Source organism: Mirounga leonina, unplaced genomic scaffold (genome assembly GCF_011800145.1).
Source record: "Mirounga leonina isolate KUSES-001 unplaced genomic scaffold, KU_Mleo_1.0 Mir_115, whole genome shotgun sequence".
Taxonomy (NCBI): domain Eukaryota; kingdom Metazoa; phylum Chordata; class Mammalia; order Carnivora; family Phocidae; genus Mirounga; species Mirounga leonina.
The window spans coordinates 65,168,143-65,193,618 of record NW_023270268.1 but is presented as its reverse complement, the minus strand read 5'-3'; the positions used below and the strand labels follow the sequence as shown (position 1 = coordinate 65,193,618).

The following is a 25,476-nucleotide window of genomic DNA, read 5'->3' as shown; positions in this document are numbered from 1 at the left end:
ATTGCTATTGTTGCAGTTATTAAAATAACCTAGATGTGAAAGATAATGAAATACACACTTGTGAAAATCAACATGTTTTAGCCATTAAAGTTGAAATAGTCATTAGATATCCCCATGGAGATGTTGATAGGCAGAAGTATACAAATCTGGGGGCACATGGGTGGCTCAGCAGGTTAAGTGTCTGCCTTTGGCTCAGGTCATGATCTCAGGGTCCTGGGATTGAGCCTCACATCAGGCTCCCTGCTCAGTGGGGGGTCTGCTTTTCCCTCTGTCCGCCTCCTCCATCTCACGTGTGCACACACTCTCTCTCTCTCAAATAAATAATAAAATCTTTTTTTAAAAAAAGAAGTATATAAGTCTTAAGTTTTGAGGAATAGTCACTCCTGAAGATAAGTTTTGAAGTTACTTACAAAGAGATGGTATTTAGAGATTTAGAGCCATGCATGAAGTCCCCTAGGGAGACACTGAAGAGAGGAAAAGGCAGGGAGCCAAAAATTCTGCTTAGTGGCATTTCAACATTTAGAGATCAGGGTAAGAGAGGAGGAGCCAGGGAAGGAGGCTGAGAAGGAGCTGACAGTGAGATAGGAAGTAATCCCGGGATGAAGCCAAGAAACAAGCATGCTAAGACGGGACTAGTTAACGGTCTCCTATGCTATGGAGAGATCAAGTAAGATAAGAACAGAGAAGCGGACAGTGGAATTAACAAACTGGAGGTCCTTGGGAATCTTGCCAAGGGCTTTCTCAGTAGAATATAAGAAATTGAAACTTGAATATCACTTCCTTTGAGAAACCTTTTCTGAGTGTCTAGAATAGATTAGCACTTGTCATTTCTCTAGTACTTATCATCCAGGTAATTATAAAGAAAGTTGACTTTGCATTAAATCATTATCCATGTAAAAGATATCATTTGTATAATTATTAGTTTAATTTCTATCTTCCCTAATGGCTAGTAATCTACTGGATGGCAGGGATCATGCCTATCATGTTTTTCACATTATCCTTAATAACTAGTAGAATGCCTGATACATAATATTGCTCAGTTTATATTGAATGAATGAATAAATTAATGAATGACTTTACGTGACTGTACCAAAAACACATTTTTTAAAAAACGAACTTCTTTTAATTAACACCTACATTAATTGACATGCTTACTTTCAGGTTATTTCTAAGTTGTTGGCATAACTAAATAATTGCTTTTATTGCAAACCACCTGAAATCATTTTGGAGGAAGCAGGTAGAATAAAAATAGTGAACAAATAGTCTACTTTGCCCTGGGACATTATCTGTTTTAAGTTTCTTTATTCCAAAGGATAAACAATATCTCAACTCCAGTAGCTCATTTTAGCACTCAATCTAAAATTGATTACCATCCAGCCATTATTAAAACCCAGTTGATATAAGATATTTGAGAAAATAAATCTATGGACCAAGTTAACTGTCCATTGCTCTCAATTAGTTTTTAGCTCTATCCTATTATAAGTGAAATCACCAAATATCTTCCTTGAATTGCACTTGGTTAGGTCTTTTGAAATGACACTATAGAAACTGTGGGCATTTATTATTATGTCCTTGGCTTTTACAGAGGGTTAATGTAAGTAATCATATACTGAGAATATATCTGCATCTTCTAATGACATCAAAACTATCACATGGTCTCAATATTGTTCATTGCTCCAAATAAAAACAAGCCATATGATAAATTTTGCTAGAGTATACTGAGAAAGAGCTGTGTATTTTTTTACTGATTAATATGGAACAATTATGAAATTCAATTCATTATCCTTTTTACCTTTCTCCTAGGAAATTGAAATATATATATTTACATTCAATTCCAATACATGCTCATGGCCTAAGTTTCTGTAACTTTTCTCTATAGTATATGTATTCCTTTATGCAATTTATTTATATGTGTGCTTTTGTCACAAATTATCTACACTTTTTTGAAGTAGAAATAAAGAGAAACTGAAAGAAAGTGCTTCTCTCTTCCCTTCGGTTAATCCCAGAGATAAACTATTTTTCATGATCTTGCTCAAATAAAACCAATTCCATGAAGACATTTTTGACACTTCAAGGACAGCCTGACTCCATCTTCTACCTCCCAAGAAAATATTTGGATCATCATATAAAATTTAATATCTTATTATATACTACTCCCAACTATATGGTCACATTTAAAGATTTTTATTTGTCTGTTTTAGGATTTAGAGCCAAGCAGAAATTAAAACAAGGCAAAAAAAAAAAAAAAAAAGACATGGTAAATACCAAGAGTGATGACTAAACATTGTGCCACTTCAGAAATTAATATGTTTTCGTTTTAAATTATAAGCATTACCTAGACTTTACCAAATCTCCTTGCTACTGAACTGCTCAGATTCAAATATGAAAAAAAAATTTTGTTTTAAATGATTTAGCCCACATGGCATTATAAAGTAAGCTAAGTGTAATTCTTCAAATACAAGTAGATGCACTTCAATTTTTTTTTTTTTTCCCAGAGAGGGGTGGTATAGCCATTAGATTACTAAGTATAACATTAGACTCCTAAAATTTGCCAAATCACATGGGCTAGAATTATGAACACATAATTGCCTCTAAAATATCCATACCAAGATAAAAGTAACATTAAATTTCCATCTGATAAAAGTCGTGTTTGCCTAAATTAGTTCCTAACAGTGGTATAAAACTTTTTCATTTTCTCTAAAAATAACTATTAAATTTATTCTAAATTTAAAGAGGCAGTTGAGATATATTTTTGACACAAAATTAGTTCATGTATTTTTTTCATTTTTGAGATCTGAAAACATATCGTTTGGAAAGTTTCTTTTTTCAAAAGTGTTAATTGCACAATATCCCATCCTAATAGTGAACAATTTATTTCTTATTTCCTTCCAGTTCTTGTCCATAAGCACATATATTTATCCCACTTAACAACCATAATACTCAACATTATTTCCCTCCTTTAAGGACATCTAATCAAAACATTTCTCCTTAAATTTCCATTATGATAGTTTTATTAACTATGTACTATAATATTAAAAATAATTCTGTTAACAAATATTTTTTAATGTATTTTAAAGAACTACACAACAATGTGCCAAATAACAGAGGATGAAGAGTTAAAACACTGAGGAAAAAGAATGTATACAACCAGAAGTGAAAGAAAGTCTAAATGTTCGCTGGATGGGTGAGACTGAATGAGATGCGGTTACAGAGACCTCTCAGACAAAACAGGGGAAATGAGATTAGCAGACAGAGCCCTGTACCCCCTTCCCTTTTCTCAACCTTATTAGCAGCTTTCCTTATGATCACTAATAGCATTTCCAATACTATAATAGTGATAGTCTATGTTACCATGCGAAAGGAAACCACAAAATGTCTCAGTTGACAAACTAACTTCCACCTGTTCCTAGGTCCATCAGAGCAATGTTATAATAGGAGATAGCTCTATGTCACTTCTACTTTGCAGTGAACAAAATCTTTTTTTCAATGTGAAATGCTTTAAACTAGAATCTTGCCTCTAGATAGCTGTATGAATTTTATTACTAAAACATTATCACATTTTTACTTATTGCTAAAACAAACAAACAAATAAAACCTGTAATATTTCTCCTCTGGGATGGCAAATTCAAATCAACACTAATTACATTACCTGTTTCAGACATCTTGATTTTTTTTCTGCTAATCTTCAGAGAGCAATAGTCTTGTAATTAGCCAATTGTACATTGAACCCCCAAATTCATATCCTTTACACCAAAGCATCCAAATCAAAACACAGCTCAGGATTCCCTCCAATGTGGAATCAAATCTTATTTTCTACCAACTTCCAACACTCTCCCAAATGAAAACTAAACAGCAATACTTTTGGATCCCATACCCAAGAAACCTTGGCTTACCTTGTTACCATTAGACAAATTATTAACAGCAACAAAAACCCTATAGTCTTTATTGTTGTAGATCTTTATTGTTGTCAGATGAGCTGTTGTTCTAGTTGTGGTATACTACACATGCAAAGTGTGCTGAAACAAATGTTTCAATAATTTATTTCTCATGAATTAATTCATTTAAGTATATTTTCACAAGGCGCAATACACATTTCAGGAACAAAGTGACCAGGATACATACACCTGTTCCAGAAGCAGTGTTCCAAGATGCACCTAAAAATGTTTACTAACAGAGTTTTGTACTTTATCATATTGAGAGGTCTAGAAAGGACACCTGGTTCTTAATGCTGATTATCAGTATATGATGTGTTTAAGAACAACAATGGAGCCAAATGAAAGTTAAATCCTAAACTGCAGTAGAGCAGAACGAGTATTTAGCTATCATTGAGAAAATCATCCATCATCTACACCAACTCTGCTTGCCATTATACAGACCAAGCAATTGACTGATTTCTTCATTTTTTAGCTATTTAGTCTGCTGTCCTGAAATTCAGTCATTCAGAGCGTGGTATTTAGAGAAAGGATATGAACATAAATATAGGATTCAAATTGGATCAAAGTCAGGTCCTTGTCAGTTATACATAAAAAATGGACAAAGCTTTATTACTATAACAATTCATTTTATGGAATCTTACTTTATGTGAGTACAACTAAGAATGAGGCAACATAAGGTATGACTAAAAGATTTTTTTTAATAAAATAAATACATATGATTAAGTGGATGGTCAAGTCCTTGAAAACATTGATGTATAGAATGTGGCATTTAATTTTAAATTTTCAATTGGCAAACTGGTCATTGCTTCAGGATTTTTAACTTGAGAAAGTCAGAAAAATATGAGAATAATAATAAAAACAACTGAACTATAAATAATACTATAAAGTTAAATGTATTAAAATATTGAAAATTCTATTAAAGTCTTGCGTAAAACCAAATGACAACATTTATATTTAAAATTAAGATGATTATGAACACCTCTTTATACATCTTTCCGATACACAGTTTTCATTGGTGGGAAAACATTCATTCCTGCCCACTGAAATTATAAGAACATCTGAAGCAATCAGTGCCTGATTAGATACTATGTGGAACTAATGTGTACTTGAAAAATGTTACAGAAATATTTTATACCTATATTTGCCCATGGTATATCTATTGTCCACCATACTCCAAAATCAAAATAACAAAGTAGAAAAATATCAAGATTTCACTTTGCATTGCTAAAATATCTCCTTCCCCAAGACATACAAACTTGATTGACAAAAACTATTCTTTTTTTTTGTATTTTGAGATTGACATGAACATAGGCTTATAATTACATAGAAGTAACTAACACTGAAGAGGAAAAAAAACTGATTCTCAATGACCAAAATATATGATATGAACAATTATTATAAAGGAAGACATAACTTAAATTCCTTTTTCAAAATCTTTTAGATAATGAAAGTGTGAGGTGCCTTTTTGTTGCAAGTAACAGCATAAATTATATGCCTCTAAAAAGCGTATAGTATGTGATAAAATTTTGAGAATAATTAAGATTAAAAAGATGAAATCTTTTGTGATAAATTGTACTCTTTTAGCAAATACTCTTAACTAAAATACCGTAATAGAAGTGTCTTATTAAATGATAAAGTAATTTTACTCCCAAAATTGTGCCAATACTATAAAAATAAACTTTTACATGTAGAATATCAAGTTTCTCTTTTAATAATGGGTTATTACATAAAACAATACGTGTATTTCAGAGTACTTGATAAGTTATTTTACAAATAATATTTCCCTATAATTTTCTTCAAAACCAAGGATCTCCAATTTGATTTTGTTTTACATGTGTATACATTATTGACTTGAACTCTTTATCACCTTATAAAATCAACACATTTTCCAAATCAAATAATTCAACGTAAATAGACAAATATTTCTAATCATTATCTGACAAATTTTTAAAAAACCCAAATCTGTACCACAATGACAGACAATGCTTCCCCAAACCCAGTCCATACGCATATTCTCAGAGACTTATAAACTTGTTTCTAAACTCATGTCAAATTTCAGGCAATTTTATGGCATTGTAAAAAAAGGTGGAAGGAAAAATTTGTCCAGGGACTAATTCTTCTTGAAAGGCCCTGACACTGTTGCCTTTCACAGTGCTATAAAGTGAAACCAGGAAAAACATCACTCAACAATGTGAATAATTTCACTACCATTTACCTTCAAATTTTAAAATTAACCCTAGCTGTCTTCCATCAAGTAATTTATGAACACACTTATAGAATTTATTGAAAATATCAAAAATTTTGGTTCAAAGAAAGTCAACAAGCATAGAACAATGAATGAAACAAAGCAAAGCAAAACAAAACAAATCAAAACAAAACTATCACATACTTCATGGATTAAGGGTGAAAAGAAAAGAAGAGACTTCTTACCAAGTACCCCAAGTCGATAGTTGACTGTGATGACGATCACGTTGCCATAACTTGCCAAGACACTCCCATCATATAAATTTCCAGTACCTTCCATATATGAGCCACCATGGATATACACCATCACTGGTTTGGGACCCCCACTGTCCCGAATATCTGAAAAACAAACGGTTGGCAATTGTCCTTATCCTCAAAAAACACACACAATGAAGCAGAGAATACATTTTTCCATTTTAGGGACAAAAGAGCATGATTTTAATAGAGTTCTTTAAATTGCTGTTTTGTTAAAGTGTTTCTTCAGCAACTCGTTTTATGAGCTATTGTGAAAAGAGCAATAGATATTCACTGTTTTCTAGCTAAAATTTTGTTTAAAATTATAAACTGAATTACAAAACTTGGACAAATTCAAAATGGGTGTGAATTTTAGTGCTTTTTGATTGATTTCTAAAGTGACCGTAGAATAAAAAGAAAGAATGATAATGGGTCTTAGAACTATTTTTTTTTAAATGTCATAGACCTCAAAAAAAAAAAAAAGTCATAGACCTCATATGGAATTTATGAGCCATATGCTAAGGACAATGTTATCACTGCTATTGTGAGTAAAACACTCTGTTTCTCCATTTCTTATTTACTATAAAGATTTTATTGAATGCATCATGATTATATTGAATAATTTATGCTCTAATTTGTGAACATAATTACAACACTGTGTTTTAGGTTGCAAGAAGTTTCATTTCACTACTCAAGTACCAACTGGCAGATGAATGTTTAGGCAGTAAAGTCTATATTTTTGTTGTTGTACGAAGGGTACTGTCACTTAAATGATATTTTTTCGTTAAGTCTGGGTTATCTGCTCACTCCACTAACCCTACCCTCTGGAAGAAGAAAAACTAAATTATATTTTTCACCTCTTTGTGTAACTATTGTACTCTTCTTAGTCCCATTTTGGCTCTATGATTTTGTCATGTAGACATAAAATAGAATACAGCTAAGTCTAGGTGTAAAGTACCCATTTTTAGAATGATGTTAAAGTGATTTTTACAGCTCTGACTTTTAATCAACTGTGTTTGCTTTACTAAGATACTTTCCCCAAATTTTGTAGTTTTCAATAAGGATCTAGAAATAATATATAAGGGAACCATAACATAATTTTAACTGGCATTAAAATTCTCTAATTTCTAAAGAAATAGGTGCTTAATTTTATATTGGCAAACATGGTTTTAACTATTGAATATTGAAATATTATATATGTATGTAAATGATTATGAATACATACACATACATACATCAAACATTACTATTCTATAATAGCCCATTATGTCTTCTACCCACAATTGAAACTAAATTAGATCAAGTGTATTTTCTTCTTGTTAATGCCAACATTAAAAAACATCATTTAAAATTATAGTTTTGTTCCTTTGCTTTTGACATTTTTTATCAAACTTAAATCTCCTACAATCTTTGCAATTGAGGTTTCAGCTTTCAGAATAGACTAATATAGTACAAATTCGTTGAAAAATCTGGTGATTATTTAGATGCTGCTTTATGTTTCTTGTGAAAAGGGTGACTAATATAAATGCTTCAATTTTTCTACTGTAATAATAAAGTAATTTCCTTAAATTAAAAATCCTTTTAGGATCAGGATTTGCAGCTCAACTTGTTTGTCCAGATTTTCAAGTTAGGGAAACAGCTCATTGAAGAATTTAGAGACTTTTTAAAAAGACTATTTTAAATTTGACTTAATACCAGTATATAAATTTACCATAATCCCCTCCCCCATCTCCAAGGGTATACTTGAGTGTCTTATTTTTAAGTGGTGAGAGGAGGATACTTTGACATCAAAACTATCCATTAGACACAACTGCATTTAGAAGGAAAACCTAAATTTATTTTCTCCTTAAATCCTTAGGAGGGAAAATGGTATTCACTCATTTGTAAAGATCTGGGGGCTTGCAAAGATGTTAGGCTTACACAGAGAAAACAATCCTTTTGAAATTTTTAACTCTCTTCCATTTTTAAATGCCTGTTTGCTACATACAGTTTTAGCTTATTTTTCTAACATGGCTGGCACTGAAAAAGCAATAATAAATTATTAAACTGAAATCATTAACGGACTGTTCACAGCAGACACTGTACCCTGCTAATTGTATGCTTGTAGGTAGCACAGAGGGAGGCTGTTTCAGAATTCTTCTTTAATTAAAATCACATAGAATTACAAAGCACCAACTGTGAACAGTAATGAAATCTTGGTAGAACCATTCTGTTCACCTGGAAAACAATACAGGCACACATTGAGAAGACTTGCCACATTTTATACCTAATAACAGAATGAAGTGGACATTGTCAGGAAACATTGAAACTATGACAATACATCCTAGGAGCTACTTTGAGTGGTATCTTTTTATTTTTCTTTGAAGATTAGACTTGAAAGAATAACTGATAGTTTGGGCTGATTCTAATTTCTAATTTGTCTTTTCAAATTGCTCAAAGATTTCAGCCTTGTCTAAGAACTTAATATACCAAGCAGTTCTTTTCTAGAAAGTTATATGTAATTCTAATCCTGTGTTCTGAACAATATTTCTTTTTGCATGAAGTAATCCGGAAGCTAATAGTATATGGGGTACTTACTATCAAAATAAGTAAAATTCTTACATATAACAACCCTTAAAATTGCTAATAAAGTTTGGAAAGATGCCATATTTCTATTACAGGACAACTGGAGTTCTATGATAGTGTTTTATCACAGAGGTCTATTCTAGACTTTATTTTCTTCATAGTATACAGGTCTTTTTGATGTAAATATAAATAGTAAATAGTTTAAATATAACAATATAATAATATAGTTTAAATTATACCTATCTTTACTTTGATTTAAAAAAAAAACACAAAATCTTTATAAATTAATATATCAGATAGTGTACTACTGAATACCATCTGTTAATGCCATCATTTTAATAAAATTTTAAGGAACCATTATGTCTTTGGTGCAAATGTATTAGATGTACTTTAGTAATTTGTGATGAATTTATTAGAGCCAAGTCATCCCTCTAAATCTTGTCTCATATTTTTCTCTATAAAGAAGGGGGATTTCACCTAACATTTCTGACTTTGCCTAAGCAGCTGCTACTGATTTTACTAAAATCAAAACCACTCTCAGAGACTAAAACACTAGTTCAGCTACAGTAAAAATATAAATGTTCATAAAACATGTTTATATTTTCTGTTATGTGCATTTTTTTAGGCTTTGCCATGCATCTAAGTCTCTGAAGAGTGGATGGTAAGGGGGAAGTACTTATTATGATTGTTGTATGATGATTATTTTCCTTCTAAATTTTTTAGGGTAGGAAAGTATTTAAGTTTTTCAAGTTAAAAAAGTAATAAACTTGGAATCTTAGTAGATATCTCTATTTTAAATTTTTTTTTGCTAAAATAGATAGCAATCTTATCATTTTATTTTAAATAGTTCATGTAAAAGGTTAATAAATTGTATTTTTTTATTATGTTATGTTAATCACCATACATTACATCACTAGTTTTTGATGTAGTGTTCCATGATTCATTGTTTGCGTATAACACCCAGTCCTCCATTCAGTATGTGCTCTCTTTAATACCCACCACCAGGCTAACCCATCCCCCCCCTCCCCTCCAGAACCCTCAGTTTGTTTCTCAGAGTCCATAGTCTCTCATGGTTCGTCTCTATTTTAAATTTTAGTAACTATTTTAAATTTTAGTAACTATTTTATCTTTCCGATAAACCAAAATTTTAAGCCAATGTAGCAAGTGTCAATAGATCTAGAGCAATTAATGGGGATTTATTTGTGGCTGACAACCAGGGTTTGGAAATCACAATTCCCTTTAATCGTCCTAATGAATAATGATTAGTCCCATAACTCCTTAAATATGCTTACTGGTTTCCTTCTCTTAAAAAAACTCATTAAGTTCTTAATTGCCCATAATTTAGAGGTGTTGGCATTTAAGTTTTTAAATTGTAGGGTATTTGCCTCAATTTTTCTCTGATAAATATTTCAAGATATTTCAAGATATTTTTGTGTCCTCCTTTACTAATTCTACCAACCTCAGATACCAACCTCATTCCAAACAAGCAAAAGAATCTAGAAGTGTTGGCTAAATACAATTTTTAGTTAAATAAATAAATAAATAAAATAAAAATCTATAAGAACAGTTTTAAAAGGCTCTATTTAGAATATAAAATTGCATCTGAATATTGAAGTATTAATATTAAGATATTCTTAGCACAATTAAAAGCATTTAAATATCTCTTAAATCCCCAAAATAAATTGGTAGAAATCTAGGGTGTTGCTTTGACCCATTTTTATCACTTCAGATTAGTCTTTTTGCAACTATGGAAATAGCCTCAGAAATATGTAGTTTTTTTGGTTATTATAAAACACAACTGAAAAGTGATACAATTGTGTCTGGCCTAAAGCTGGCAAAAGACTAACTAACAGTAAAGACACAAAGTAGAATTAGAAGTAATGAATAGTGCTCTACTAAGAAGCCTTGGGTTAATTTAAGTGAATGAGGGGCACACCCCAGTCAATGGGTCTGGTAGCCTCTGAATGCAGTAGCTGAGATAGGGACCTGGAAATCAAGTAAAGGATTTGGGTTATCAGTGAATAATGGAGATTAAGTTACTTGACTTTTGACTAAAGTAAAAGGAGTAATTTATCAAGTAGTTTATATTTGTTTTATGTCTAGTGATGTTGATTCATAATTTAGAACAAATTAAATATGAAAATTGGCCTTGGTTTTTATTCACATTCATGTCTACAAAATAATTGTAAAAGGAATTGCATAGAAGATGTTCAGACTTCTCTACAAAGGTTTTTTTATCCTGAGGAATATGTGAATTTATCTTTCTTGTCTTTGCTGTCTAAACAATTATCCAAAATGACAGCACAGAGGAATGGACTCAACTTGAATTGATTGCTCTTAAATTCTACACTCTGAGCATTTAAAAATATTTATTGATTTGATAAGTCTTGTGACTGACTGGCTTAGTACTTAACCTGAATACTACCTGCCAATTTAAACAGGGGTTTAGAACATTTTTAATGGCTATTTAAAAAGTGTTAAATGTGTTTTGAAAGAGGTCTGTAAAATAGATTCACATTGACAGGGCTTAGCTCATTATGGTGGCTCAGAGGTATTTTTGTAAACATGTAAATGTCTTACTGGATGCTATTTATCAAAGGAAAAGAAGAAGTATATTAAATCAGCAAAGTATTTTTTAAATAGGAAAATTATGTATACTAACCTTGTGAGTATTTTCAGAAAGTTTAGAGTTTACAAAGCTACACACTAAGAAGTCCTTTATACTTAAGTATTATTTAGATAACAAATGTCTAGGAGTTAAGGATTTTCAGAGGGCTCAGCAAATCCCAAAGCCCCTAGTGGAAGCAGTCTTCTCACAGCTGTGAGAACAAAGTCAATAAATTTATTGAATGTTTGAAAACTTCTGATTTCCAACAATGTTTTTTAAAAACACCATTTGCATTTTGATATTATAAGTTTATTTTTAGCTATTTAGCATTCAAAATGATAACTGTTGGACAGCTATAATGATTTATTTCAAATACTAATGACTGCTTTGTGTTTAATTTTTAATTCACTGTTGGGATTCATGGTAAACATATTTTTAATCAGAGATCATAAATTTCACTTAATCAAAATAATTCTTAAGTGTTATAAAATATTAAAACAATATAATTTTTAAGCTTTCAATACTTCACCTCTATAATTTAATTTTCTACTGTGAAGTAATTTATTAAATAAATATCTCAATAAAATAATTCAAGTTGTTTAGTAAGGATATATTCATTCACAGTTGTAACTCATGCAACTAGCATTTCTGCTGACCTGCTTGTAGGTTATTTTATTTTGGAAAACCATTCATACTGTATTATTAATATCTTTATGAGATTTAATTTCTAGGGCTCTGGGAGTTACTTTTAAACCTGGGATAACATTAGTCAGTTCTTGAAGAATCATAACAAGGGTAGTATTAAAAAAAAAAAAAAGTCCTAATTGGAACCAAGGTGAACTGAAAATATCAACGGGCCCCTCTGGATACTCCACCTTACACCAGGTAAAAGTACACAATGGAATGAGAAATGTCAAGTCAGTCTAGCAAGTACTTACATGTCCAGAGTGTATCAGAATTGTATTTCATAAGAAAGTTAGAAAGAGAAAACAATTTTGGTATTAGCGAAGTAGGAAATATTTTATTGCTTATAGTTCACAATACTTTGAAAATCAGAACACTTCCATTCGCCAGGCTAGAAATTATGTGCCTTTGAAATGAAAGGATACCTATCAAATCTGCCTGGACTGTTGAAGTGATTGCACAGTTTACTACAGTTATCCAAATAGGCGGAATGCCTTTCTTATCTATACCATTGAATTTATTTATGCAGTATTTAGGCAAATCAATAGAAAACAGTATTTTTGTCATATAAATTATATTGCTCAAGAAACACTTTATATCAGCTTTTAGCTGTCCTTCATTTTATTGGGTATGGGGTTCTTTTTAAACAAATATCAAAGGTAAAAATAAAACACATTTTGATATTGGGTAAAATACATAGATTAGAAAACATGCAAAATGGGTACAGAGAGACTACGGGGGAGAGATTGTTAGTTCAAAGAATGTGGACAAATTTCAGTCAAAACATGGGATGAAACATATCAAAAGTCAGTTCAAGAAAACAAAAAAAAAAATGCCCCTCTTTCTAAAACATTTTAATGGTTGGCATCAAAATGTAAAACTTAACATTCATTTTTTTTAAAAAATTAAAAATGTATATTTATGTGTAACAACAAGCAAGAAGACAAAACACATCAAAAACGGGAATTTAAAAACAACTCTTCAAAAAAAGACAAGAAGGAAAAAAATAGAAAGGGGTGGAAAAAGTGATTGAGGCCCTTGTCATGCAAATAGATTTGGTGGAAAAAAAATACCTTCATCTTCAGCACCGTCATTATCACCTAAATCATCTGTCTGTTTCTTTGTAAGGGGACCTAGGATTGAGAATGGAGAAATGGAGGGAAAAAAAAAAAAAAGACAATTCAAGAATAAACAAGACTGAGGGGAAAAAAATAAATGTAAATACTAAAATTCTCAAGAGTATTTCCAAAAAGAGCGGGGAAGTGGTTAAGTCAAAGTTGATTATCTATTTTGTTTAAGAAAAAAAGAATCCCTCTCCCCAAAATATCTTATAGAGGATTTGGTCTGTGAATATATCCAGCATAGAAAATACATTATGGTTTGAAACTCAAGTCATAAGCAAAGGAAATGATTTTTTTTTTTTTAAATATCCACTGCATACAAAAAAGTAAACAGTTTTAGCTGAAAGAACTTAATTTATTCAGTGTCTTTTCTAATGTGAATTGGTGACAACAATAAAGAAAGTAGGCCAAACTCATCTTTAATTTGGGACAATAAAATAACATTGGGGAAAACAGAGATATGAACATTTTCAGGGTGTTTTTTTTTTTTCTCCTAATTTTTTGTAAGAGCATTAACACTTGGATTTTATACATTTTTATATCATACATTTTCCAAAACTGTGACTTTTTAAAATTACTTGTCATTAAACAAATATTTCCCCATGTGTTTTAATTAAATATTAGCTGCGGATTTAAGACATTTGCAACCTGCACAAAAGTATGAACAGATAATCTCATCACTATGTAGATCAAAGGTACCATCAATCGAAGTCAGTGTTTGGTTATTAAGTTAGTTACAGAGTCAGGGCTTACATTTCATAAGCAATTTAGTAATATAACAGAATTATGCCCTCTTGCAATTTCATGTCCAGTATAGTTATTTATAAGGGAATCATGTTTTAGGATAATAATTGTATTAAAACACTGTGAATGTTTAATAAATGTTTTATTATACTTAACAATACTAATTTGCTAGAATAAAGAAGCACACCAAAGGGGAAGTCAAAGGCCATTTGAAAGTAATTTTAAGTGTCACATAATTGACATATTCAGCACACAAAAAAGCAAGTGAAGCCCCACATTTCTTTTCCTTTCCACAACCATTTAATTTGTATGACATTTCATAATCCTCATGCAAAAAGCAATCATTACAAACACAGGACACTCAAGTTAAAAGACAGCCAAACACAGCAGTAAGCAAGAGAATTTTGTCATGCATAAAATAACAGTCATAGAAAAAGGAAGGAAAAAAAAGACTGAAAGTCATGTATTGATTTCAATAATATAAATAGAAAAGAAGCAGGCATTAACTGCAAGCACACTTCATAGGGAAGGATTGTTAAACATTTCAAGAAAGACTTCTGAGTCTTTTCAGTGATTACTGTGCATTATGTTCGTAATTCAAACTATACCTATTATCAGAACCCTCAAAGAATGAAAAACACCATCCCAGAAAATGGAAGGGAAAAAAAAGAGATATAATCCAGTTATGTTTCATCAGCTCAGAGAAACAGCCTTGAAAAATAGTAGTAACTGGCACGAAACAAAAGATTAGAAATGGAGAAATTAATGATGAAACTGAAGGGATCCCTTGACTACTCAGTTGTAAAGTCAGGGTTTCAAGGTCATTCCAAATATAGACAGAGGAGCTGTATACAATAAATTTAGTGATATACTTTTATAGTCAGTCTTGTAAGCAATCATTCCTTTAAGAGAAAACCTAGATGAAAACAAGTGTATGTTAATTGACACTCAGTTACAAGTTCACAGAATTCTACATTTCTTTAATATGACCCTGCTAGTGCAAAAAATACCCTCAATGTTTTTGCATGTCCATGCAATGTTGCTACATTTCTGAAAAATAGAGATAGTTTATATTTAAATTCAAAAATTGCTGTATCAAAAACTATATTTGAAATATTTCCAGTTTTAAAACATCATGCAAAATATTACGCTTGGAAAATTATGTTTTCAAGCTTTGTATTTTTCTTTAACTACCTTAAGCAGTAAATGAACAGACTTCAACCGATATGATTTCTTTCATTTCTATTTTCAAGGATGCTATATAGAAATTATAATTTGATTTACTAATAGGCAACACAGATTAAGTGCAGTGGTTGTTATTTATTGCCACCCAAACCATTATCTACTTTCCAATTTTAGTTAAATTACTTAATTTGTTTAATTCTTGGCTCTATTAAGAAACCACTAGCATGAGTTCAAGAATTTTTTTTTTTTGCTGAATCATCAGTTCACTAACATTTGGAGACACATGTAAAACACAAATTAAGTCACTCTCCTTACTTTGTTCAGCCCTCTTTTCGACAATTCAGATGAAGTGTTTTTCTTTCCTGCCTTAGGATACCAGAGGCAATTTACAGGACTTCTTCAGGAAATCATTCAGGTTCTACAGTCACCTAGCCAATAGTTTTACATACTTTGCACACACACAGAATTGCTGGTTCTTGGGGCTCCTGAATGGGACTGTTGGTTAAGTGACCGACTCTGGATTTGGTCTCAGCCCCGCCATGGGCTCTGCACTCAGCCTGGAGTCTGATTAAAACTTTCTCTCCCTCTCCCGCCTGCCCCTCCCCCCTCAAATAAATAAATAGATCTTAAAAAAAAAAAAAGAATTGCTGGTTCTTGGGTCTGCATAAGATGTGATAGTAAGAGAATTTTTATGAAAACATGATCTGTCACTTGTTTGCATGTGGGACATAGTTCTCAGTTGCTATTTGATTCTGGGTCTGCATAAGTAGGGAAGCCAGGGAAATGATACTGCATATACCATAAGACGACTTTTCCATGGATAATATGGTTGAACAACCTTTTTTGCTGCAGTTTTATCACCTTCCCTACTCAGGAAGCTGTATGCCTCTTAACTGATGTGGGATCATGATTACATACATGCACTAGATGGAACATTTTTTACTGTAGTAAATCTGAACAGTTAAAAACAGATATAGATATTCAGCATCATAAATAGATGGGGACATCATTATCTTAGAAAAAGATTAAGTCAAATTCTCCCAACTAAAGAAGTTTATTTACTGAATAGTAAATAAAAACTATTATTGTATGATATTAAATTGTTCCCACAGTATGGGTTCCAGCAATATTTTCATAATTCCAGCATAACTGAGTTTTCTTAACATCAAAAATTGTTTACATGTCTGATTTTTTTAAGGTTCCCCGGGAAGAAGAGGGGTGATTGAACAGTTTTTGGCAAAAATGGTTATAAAAAGAAAACAAAAACCCAGATTTCCTTTATCTCATATGCCTAAAGGCACAGGAAACAAATATCTGAGAGGATCCGGCATTGCAAATTGAAAAACTCAACATTGGTTTCTCTCAGGAAGCCTCAAATAGAGTAAACATATGCTTGTGGATTACAGAAACAGATCCCTACATGATCTCAAGATTCCTTATTCCCAGACTGGAAGGAAAATAGCCTATTGCCCTGAGCTTCCTTCTTTCTAGAATATCAGCAACTATGGCTCATTTTTAGTTTATTCTAAACTGACATAATTTGATATAATAACTGATCTTAAAGTTTTTTTAATTGAAAGAAAATATAGTTAGAGGTGATTGTCATTAATTTTCTTATGAAAATCAGGCAACCACATTTTAGAGACCACGTATTTCCTGTAAATTGATCAACATTATTTCCCCAAAAGGTAAAATATTTATCCTTCAACAAAAATACACAGCAATCATTAACAACATTCCAACCATAGCTTATGCTTCTTTTAAACTACAAACAGTTCATTTTCAATACCAGCAATTTAAATGGGTATCTTAAACACCAAAATATAAAGCGAATGAGTCCTCTAAAACCTGGAGAAGTGATTTATTTTACCTTGAAACTATAGGATCTGTCCTCCTTGACGAATGCACACATAACTCTCATTAGAGTTAATAGGAAAGTGGACCTCATGTCATTTTGAAAGGGAGTGAGAGTAATTATTATATTTTATATCTCCTATAGGCAATAAATAGATTCAGTGGTGAAACAACAGGACTAGGAAGGTAAAGGGAACTCCTAACCATGAAGGTAAAGGGAACTCGTAACCATGAACTTTGAACTCATTTAAATCTCAAATAGTTTCTATGCCGTTAATATAAGCATAATTCAAAGTGTTGGCCTTTATAAAGGACTTATGCAGTCTTATATTTTAGGATCTGACCACAGTGCCTTTTATTTTTTAAAAAAGGAATAAAAATATCAGCATTTCTCTGTAGTTAACTGGAGAATAATTACGAGGCCCTGAAATAATCACTATCCACCCATATTAATGCTGCTTTTTATCATTCTCTTTGATGAAGGGCTAATATACTTTAGGTCTCAAATACATTAGAACTGATTATAAATTCCTTCATTACGGGTTCAATTCAGCAGAAATTATCAGTACTTTGTGTCACACATATCTGCAAAAGGCAAGCAGGTTGAGGGTATTATTAGCTCCTGACTTAGAAAGCTGGCCATGAGAAATGTGTCCTTCTTAAGAGAGCAAGTCTTTGAAAATTTTAGGATTATATAGAGCTCCAGGCTCCTGTGAGTTCCATTGTGGTACATTCCTGGCTAATGACCTTGCTCTATTCTTTCCCCACCTGACATTAGAGGTAAACTGACTCCATGGAATTCCTAAGGCTATTTTCACACTTTCTGTGGAAATATAAGGATGTTGCCACTTGTTCTGGGGCAATTGGAAGTTGTTTAAATCTTTTCAGGAATGTTTTTAGTCTTTATAAAACTAGAACCAAGGATGTAAAAATCTAATTATGTCTGTTCTATACGGAGGACAATGCTGGAATTCAGTACATTACAAATATAAATAGCAGTATGTTACTGTATTTGATTTTTTCCAAACTGATAAACAGTAACATACAATGACTTAAAGAAATCAGATATCACGACCGTTGGTGTCATTGCAAAGGTAGTAAATTTTACCTATTGAAATTTAGTGAATTTTATATAACTACGATACACAACTCTTGAGAATACAGAAATGAGTGAAAGCAATTGATTTGGAATAATGCTCATTAATTTGATATTACTCTATTAACTAAAGGTTATCACACTCTTAAACCATCGATTTTATTAATATGTAAAGAAATCATAGCTGAAAATAATTTTCTTAATACTTTTTCAATTAAAAGATAGCATTCTCGTGCAATGTCATAAATATGCATTATGAGAAAATAAAAATACAATGCAAACTGATGTGATGAGATATTGGAAGCAAACTTTGGGAGAATTCATAGTTTTCAAAGACTCCATATCTGTGCAAATTTTGGTGACACTACTATGCCATGCATGATGTTTCAGTATCTGTTAGGAGGGCTGCCTGTTTAGGCTTGTGGTTCCAATGTACATATGCTATAGAAAGGACTAGGTTCCAAGGGTATAAAAGCAGCAGACATGCTCTGTGTTTATTTTTGTGTTAGCAGAAAACACCTATGTGAACAAAAAACACACTCCCTCAGTTCTTCAGAGGCAGAGCATAGCTTAAAACATGAATTTTGGAGAAAAGAAAATTTGATGTTAAGGTCAGGAAAAAAGGAAAGAGAAACCTTGGATCCCGTACATTGAGAAGAGCTCATTCATATTTATAAGAAAAACAAGTTGTTTTTTAATAAAATTACCTTTCTTACAACACTTTGAAGTTAAAAGCAATCCTGTCTAGAACAAAAGTGGTAGGATCTGGGGAATTTTTTTTTTAAGTAGATAAAAAGTAAGTAAAATAGGCTAACTCTTAATCTGAGCATCACCAAATTTTCACAAGCTCATTATTTTTTTAACACTACATTTGTTTGATTTTTTAAAAAATGCACATGCAGTATTTTATATCATGAAGAATGTCAGAATAATGCTCCCTTCTCATCTGGAGCAATGTGACTCTATGTTGCATAAATCCTGCAGTACTCTGTGAAGACATACTCTCCACTGACCTGGCTTTCCACACATTATCCAGAGGTGTACCTGGGTGTGATGAGGACACAAGTGCCACCAGATCCCAGAGCTCTTTCAGCAAGGCTTGAGATTAGGATGGCATCAATAGTCCAAACTTCTTGGTATGGCTGCCAGTATTTAGTCATCCAGCTTTTCCAAATATGTTATGCTAGGTCACCAGGATACATGGTGAGCAACACAGGCAAGACCCTAGCCCTCATGAAAATTAATTTTGTTAGAGAAAGAGACATTAAGCAAATAATCACACACATAAACATATACTTACAGACTGTGTTAAGAAAAAAAAAGTCTTAGTGTTATGAGAGGTTATACAAGGCAACCTAGCTGAGTCTAAGGACATCTTCGTTGAAAAAGTACAAAGTAGCCTGGGGACTGAAGGACAGCTCAGTACTAAGCAAGCAAAGAGGCTGGGGATGGGAACGTAGGGTGGAAAGAAGATTCCAGCCAGAAAGACCCTAAAATTAGACAGAGCCTGGAGGTCGGTGAGGCTGGCAAAGGAGAACAGAGAGTAGTGGGAGATGAGGATGAGTATGCAGCTCCTCTAGCCTGGGGATTTGTGTCTTAACCCTAAAATCAATAGAAAGTCCTTTTTTTTTTTTTAAGATTTTATTTATTTATTTGACAGAGAGAGACACAGCAAGAGAGGAAATACAAGCAGTGGGAGTGGGAGAGGGAGAAGCAGGCTTCCTGCCGAGCAGGGAGCCCGATGCGGGGCTCGATCCCAGGACCTGGAATCATGGCCTGAGCCGAAGGCAGACGCTTAACGACTGAGCCACCCAGGTGCCCCCAATAGAAAGTCATTTAAAGGGTTTAAGCACACACTGATAAGTAGGGCCCTAACTGAATCTTAAGGAGAAAATCACAAAGAGGTCAAGTCACTCCAAATCATAGAGCAGAGAATACTTTATACAGAGGTCTGCATTATGTTCTTACCAGATGAAAATAGTTTCACCAGAAGAAATTAGATGATGGAAAAGGAGTCTATAACTCTTCTCTATTTTCTGTTTGCAAATAAAATGAATATCATCAAAAAGAAAAATCTAAATACATCTAAAATTTTATGAATATTTTAAAGTTTTCTATTAAACATGTATTTAAAGTTAAATTTATTTTGCCTAAGAATTAACATGATGAGAATTAACATATCCTAACTACTCTTATATTCATACAAAGATAGATATTCTGTAAGTGATTTCTACTTGGATATCTCACCTCCTCAGCATAATAGGGATGCCCACCAGGTCCACCTCAAGGCCAATTTTACTTCCCATAAAGGTTTTGCGTTCAGAGTTATAACTTCCTGCTACTTCTCCAATTTTACTCCTGTCATGCTCTCCCAGAACTCTATTATTATTGGCCTTGTCTGTGGCCATCACTATCACATGGCTGAATTATTGCAGTAACCTCATAGTTGCTCCCACTGTCATCTAGACTCTAGACTGTCTCCCAAGCCATTTTGTATGTCATAGGTTTTTGAAGTTGTAGATAATAATAGTGGCAAACCCAAAAAGAAAAAAGATTTAATCACCATCAGCTAAAATGTACACACATTCAACTCCTTCTAAGACTATAATTGCAAGCATTCCAAGGGAACAGGAACTCAAGAGCGTATACAAAAAACTTGTACTGTGAATTTTAAAATAGCTATAACAAGACAGATGAAAACTAAATATAGTTTAACACTCATTTTGATGTTTTAGAAATTCATGAGCAAAAAAAAGATTTTTTATTCAAAATGGAAACAAGTCATTTCAAATATTTTTTTTTAAAAATGCAGTTCAGAGTACTGTTCATTAAACACCACTTTTATTGTTTCACTACTTAAATAAAATTTTTTACTGTCTGCTTTTATCTTATCATTTTAGACTAAATGCCCCAGAGTGAACCATCAGACCCTCCTTATTCTTTCCAGATTTTATCTCTTCATTGCATTGCTTTCCAAAATACATCTCTTCTGAATTCTGCCAAACACTTAAAGAAAAACTAATACCAATCTCTCTTAAAGTCTTCTCCAAAATTGAAGAGGATGTAATGCTTCCAAACTCATTTTATGAGGCAGCGTTACCTGATAGCAAAGCCTGATGATCACACTACAAGAAAAGAAAATCACAGGCCAATATCCCCAATGAGCATAGATGCAAAAATACTCAACAAAATATTAGCAGACCAGATTCATCAATACATTAAAAGGGTCATATATCATGATGAAGTGGGATACAAAGATGGTTCCACATTAGCAAATTAATTAATGTGACATACCACATTAACAAAATGAAGGCTGAAAATCATATGATCATCTCGATAGATGTAGAAAAAGCATTTGACAAAACACTACATTTTTCATGACAAAAGCTCTCAACAAACTGTGTATAGAGGAAATGTATCTTGACATAATAAAGGCCATATACAATAAGTCCACAGTTAACATCATACCCAATGGTGAAATGCTGAAAGCTTTTCCTCCAAGATCAGGAACAAGACAAGGATGCCCTTCCTCACCACTTTTATTCAACATAGCACTAGAAGTCCTAGTCAAAGCAATTAGGCAAGAAAAAGAAATAAAATGTGTCCAAATTGGAAAGGAAGAAGTAAAATGGCCTCTATTTCCAGGTGATATGATATTATATATAGAAAGTCCTAAGGACTCCACCTAAATACTGTCAGAACTAATAAACAATTTCAGTAAAGTAGCAGGAGAAAAAGAGCAATATACAAAAATCAGTTTTGTTTTTATAAAAATGAAATATCAAAAAGAAAAAATTAAGAAAACAATCCCATTTATAATAACATCAAAAAGGTCAAAATACTTAGTAATAAATTTAACTAAGAAGCAAAAGATCTGTACACTGAAAGCTATAAGACACTGATGAAAGGAACTAAAGAGGACATAAATAGATGGAAAGATAGATATGGACATTTCAATGTCCATAAATTGAAAGAATTAATATTATTAAAATGTCGATACTATTCAAAGTGATCTATAGATGCAATGCAATCCCTCTCAAAATTCCAGTGGTGTTTTCCACAGAAACAGAACCTACAATCCTAAAATTTGTATGAAACCACAAAAGACCCTCAATAGCCCAAGCAATCCTGAGAAAGAACAGCAAAGCTGGAGGCATCACTGATTTTAAACTATATTACAGAGCTATAGTAATCAAATCAGTATGATATTGGTATGAAAAGCAGACACATAGATCAATAGGACAGAATAGAGACCCTAGAAATAAACCTAAGCATATGTGGTCAATTACTTTTCAACAAAAGAGCTAAGAATATATAATAGGGAAAGGATAGTCTCTTCAATAAATGGTGCTGAGAAAACTGGACAACAGCAAGCAAAAGAATGAAACTAGACCCCTATCTTACATCACACACAAAAATAATCTCAAAATGTATTAAAGACTTGAATGTAAGACATGAAGTCATAAAACTTCTAGAAGAAAACATAGTAAGTGAACTCCTTGATGATGGCCTTGGCATTAAGTTTTTGGATTTGATACCAAAAGCAAAGGCAACAAAAGTAGAAATAAATAAGGGGACTACATTAAGCTGAAAAACTTCTACATACCACAGAAATTATCAATAAAATGAAAATGCAATCTATGGAAATGGTGAGAACATTTGCAAACCATGTATCCAATAAGAGGTTAATACCTAAAATATACAAGAAATTCATACAACTCCATAGCAAAACAAAACAAACCAAAAAATTTCTCAAACAACCCAATTAAAAAAATTCAAAACCTAAATAGACACTTTTTTTTCTGAAGAAGACCTATATAGGGACCGATAGATACACGAAAACGTGCTCAACATCACTAATCATTAGGGAAGTACAAAACAAAACCATAATGAGATATCATCTCACCTTTATTAGAATGTCTGTTATCAAAAGACAAGAAATAACAAATGCTGATGAGAACGTGGAGTAAAGAAAACCCTTGTACACTGTTGATAGGGATGTAAACTGGTGTGGAAAACAGTACGGAGGTCCCTCAAGAAGTTAAAAATTGAACTACCATGTGATTATGATCTAGCCATTCCACTTCTGGCTATATATCCAAAGGCAATGAAATCATTATCTCGAAGAGATATCTGTACCCCATGTTCACAGCAGCATTGTTCACAATAGCCAAGGTATGGAAACAACCTAAGTGTCCATTGGCAAATGAATGGATAAATTAAATGCGGTGAATATATACACAATGGAATATTATTCAGACTTAAAATTATTTCATCTTTAGTAACATGGATGGACCTGGAGGAAATTATGCTAAGTGAAGTAAGCCAGACAGAAAAAGACAAATACTGTATGGTATCACTTATATGTGGAATCGAAAAAAGTTAAAAATAAGAAAATGAAAGTCATATTCATAGAAATAGTAGAAAAATGCTTGCCAGGGTCTGGGGAGTGGGTGAAATAGGAAGAGGCTTGGTGTAACAGGGTAAAAATTTTCAGTTTTAAAATAGATAAGGTCTGAAATGCATAACATGGTTACCATAGTTGATAACACTGTATTGTATAATCGAAATTTGCTAAGGCTGTAGACCTTAAATGCTCTCATCAAAAAAAAAAAAAAAAAAAGTAAATACATTGGGAGACAAAATCCAGAATACATCTTTTTCCATTGTGAGTCTTCTCACTATTGCTCAAAAATGACCTCACCCTCACTCACATCTTGTGTGCTTTGTCTTATAGAGTTGATTCCTTAAAGTTCTAGTTATAATCAACTCACCTCAGAGAGGAGAAAAGAAGGATGATAAGAATAGGAAATCTCCTCTAATATAACATGTACGTTTTTTTGCACATTGAAATATAGGACTACTATTGTATGTTTTGGCCTGAACTGTTGTCTTTAAGCTATGAACCAGAGACAGTTGTATACTGCTGAGCAAGACCTGACTGTGAAAATACCTTAACTCCTGGACATTACTACATTTTATCTCCATAAATGAGGTAAATAAATTGAGCCAGTAATTTTTTAAGATACTATTTTCTAAGTGGGTTTCACTGGGAAATAAGTCAGTAAAGACAAGACCTCTACTGTCAAAGTCCTAAAAGAGCTAGACTAACTGTGTGTGTTCCCCTGAAGTGACTTCTTGACAAATTCCAGTCTCAAACGTGTCTCTCCTTGCTAAATATCTCTTGTCCTCAGTGAAGCTGTTTCACTCTCTTTCCACCTCATGCATTCCATTCCACATGGATTGATTCTCTCTTACCATGCAATCTCTTGTGCTCCCTCTTGTCTGATACAATAAATGATAAGCTTACATTAAATATTATTAAAAAACACTTATAAAATCCAGTGATTATATGCCCAGATTCATAGGATGCTATAGCTGGAAGTGACCTTACTATCAAACTCATTTCCCAATTCCTCAAAAAAAAAGGAGTGTTAACTGATTTTGCCCAGGCCCCAAAGCTAGTTAAAAGCAGAGCTAAGTCTAGATTTCATGTTTCCTATCACTCTATCTAGTTAGCTCCTTTACAGTAAGTCACATGACAATAAAAGACAAGCAGGGAAAAGGAAAAAAAATTGGGTGTGGAGGTTAATGATGTAGCATAGATATCTTTTTTTTTTTTTTAAAGATTTTATTTATTTATTTGAGAGAGAGAGAATGAGAGACAGAGAGCATGAGAGGGAGGAGGGTCAGAGGGAGAAGCAGACTCCCTGCCGAGCAGGGAGCCCGATGCGGGACTCGATCCCGGGACTCCAGGATCATGACCTGAGTCGAAGGCAGTCGCTTAACCAACTGAGCCACCCAGGCGCCCAACATAGATATCTTTTAAATAAACGACAAACCAACAGGCCCACCATTATTATAACTCTAATGCCTTTAGTACTCCTGTAACCCAAGATTTTATTTAGATGTCATTAAGGTTAAAATGGAAATAAAAATAAATATTTTCCTTTAAAAGGAAAGCACCCACCTACAGTGCTATAGGCTGATACCCTTTCTAACTAGGCAATTTTAGTATTTTAATATTCCCTCTTAATTTCAAAGACATTTCCAAACCTAGAAGTCTATAACTCTAAAATGTATTTAAATGTATTTCCTAGAATATATATTAATACTACTTGATATTGTGACTGTGTTCTAATTGGTTTGGAAACAGATCTCTCTCTCTCTCTCTCCATATATATATATATATATATATATATATAT

General features: G+C 32.5%; 1 protein-coding gene across 1 annotated transcript in view; it reads right to left on the bottom strand.

The window, feature by feature from the left end:
• Nucleotides 1–25,476, bottom strand: part of NLGN1 (neuroligin 1) — a 679,425-nt gene that overhangs the window by 448,431 nt on the left and 205,518 nt on the right. Inside the window, exons 4-5 of the mRNA XM_034999117.1 lie at nt 13,344–13,403; nt 6,366–6,518 (exon numbers count right to left, since the gene is read on the bottom strand). Coding sequence (XP_034855008.1) covers nt 6,366–6,518; nt 13,344–13,403 — 213 coding nt within the window. The remainder of the gene's footprint in view (nt 1–6,365; nt 6,519–13,343; nt 13,404–25,476) is intronic.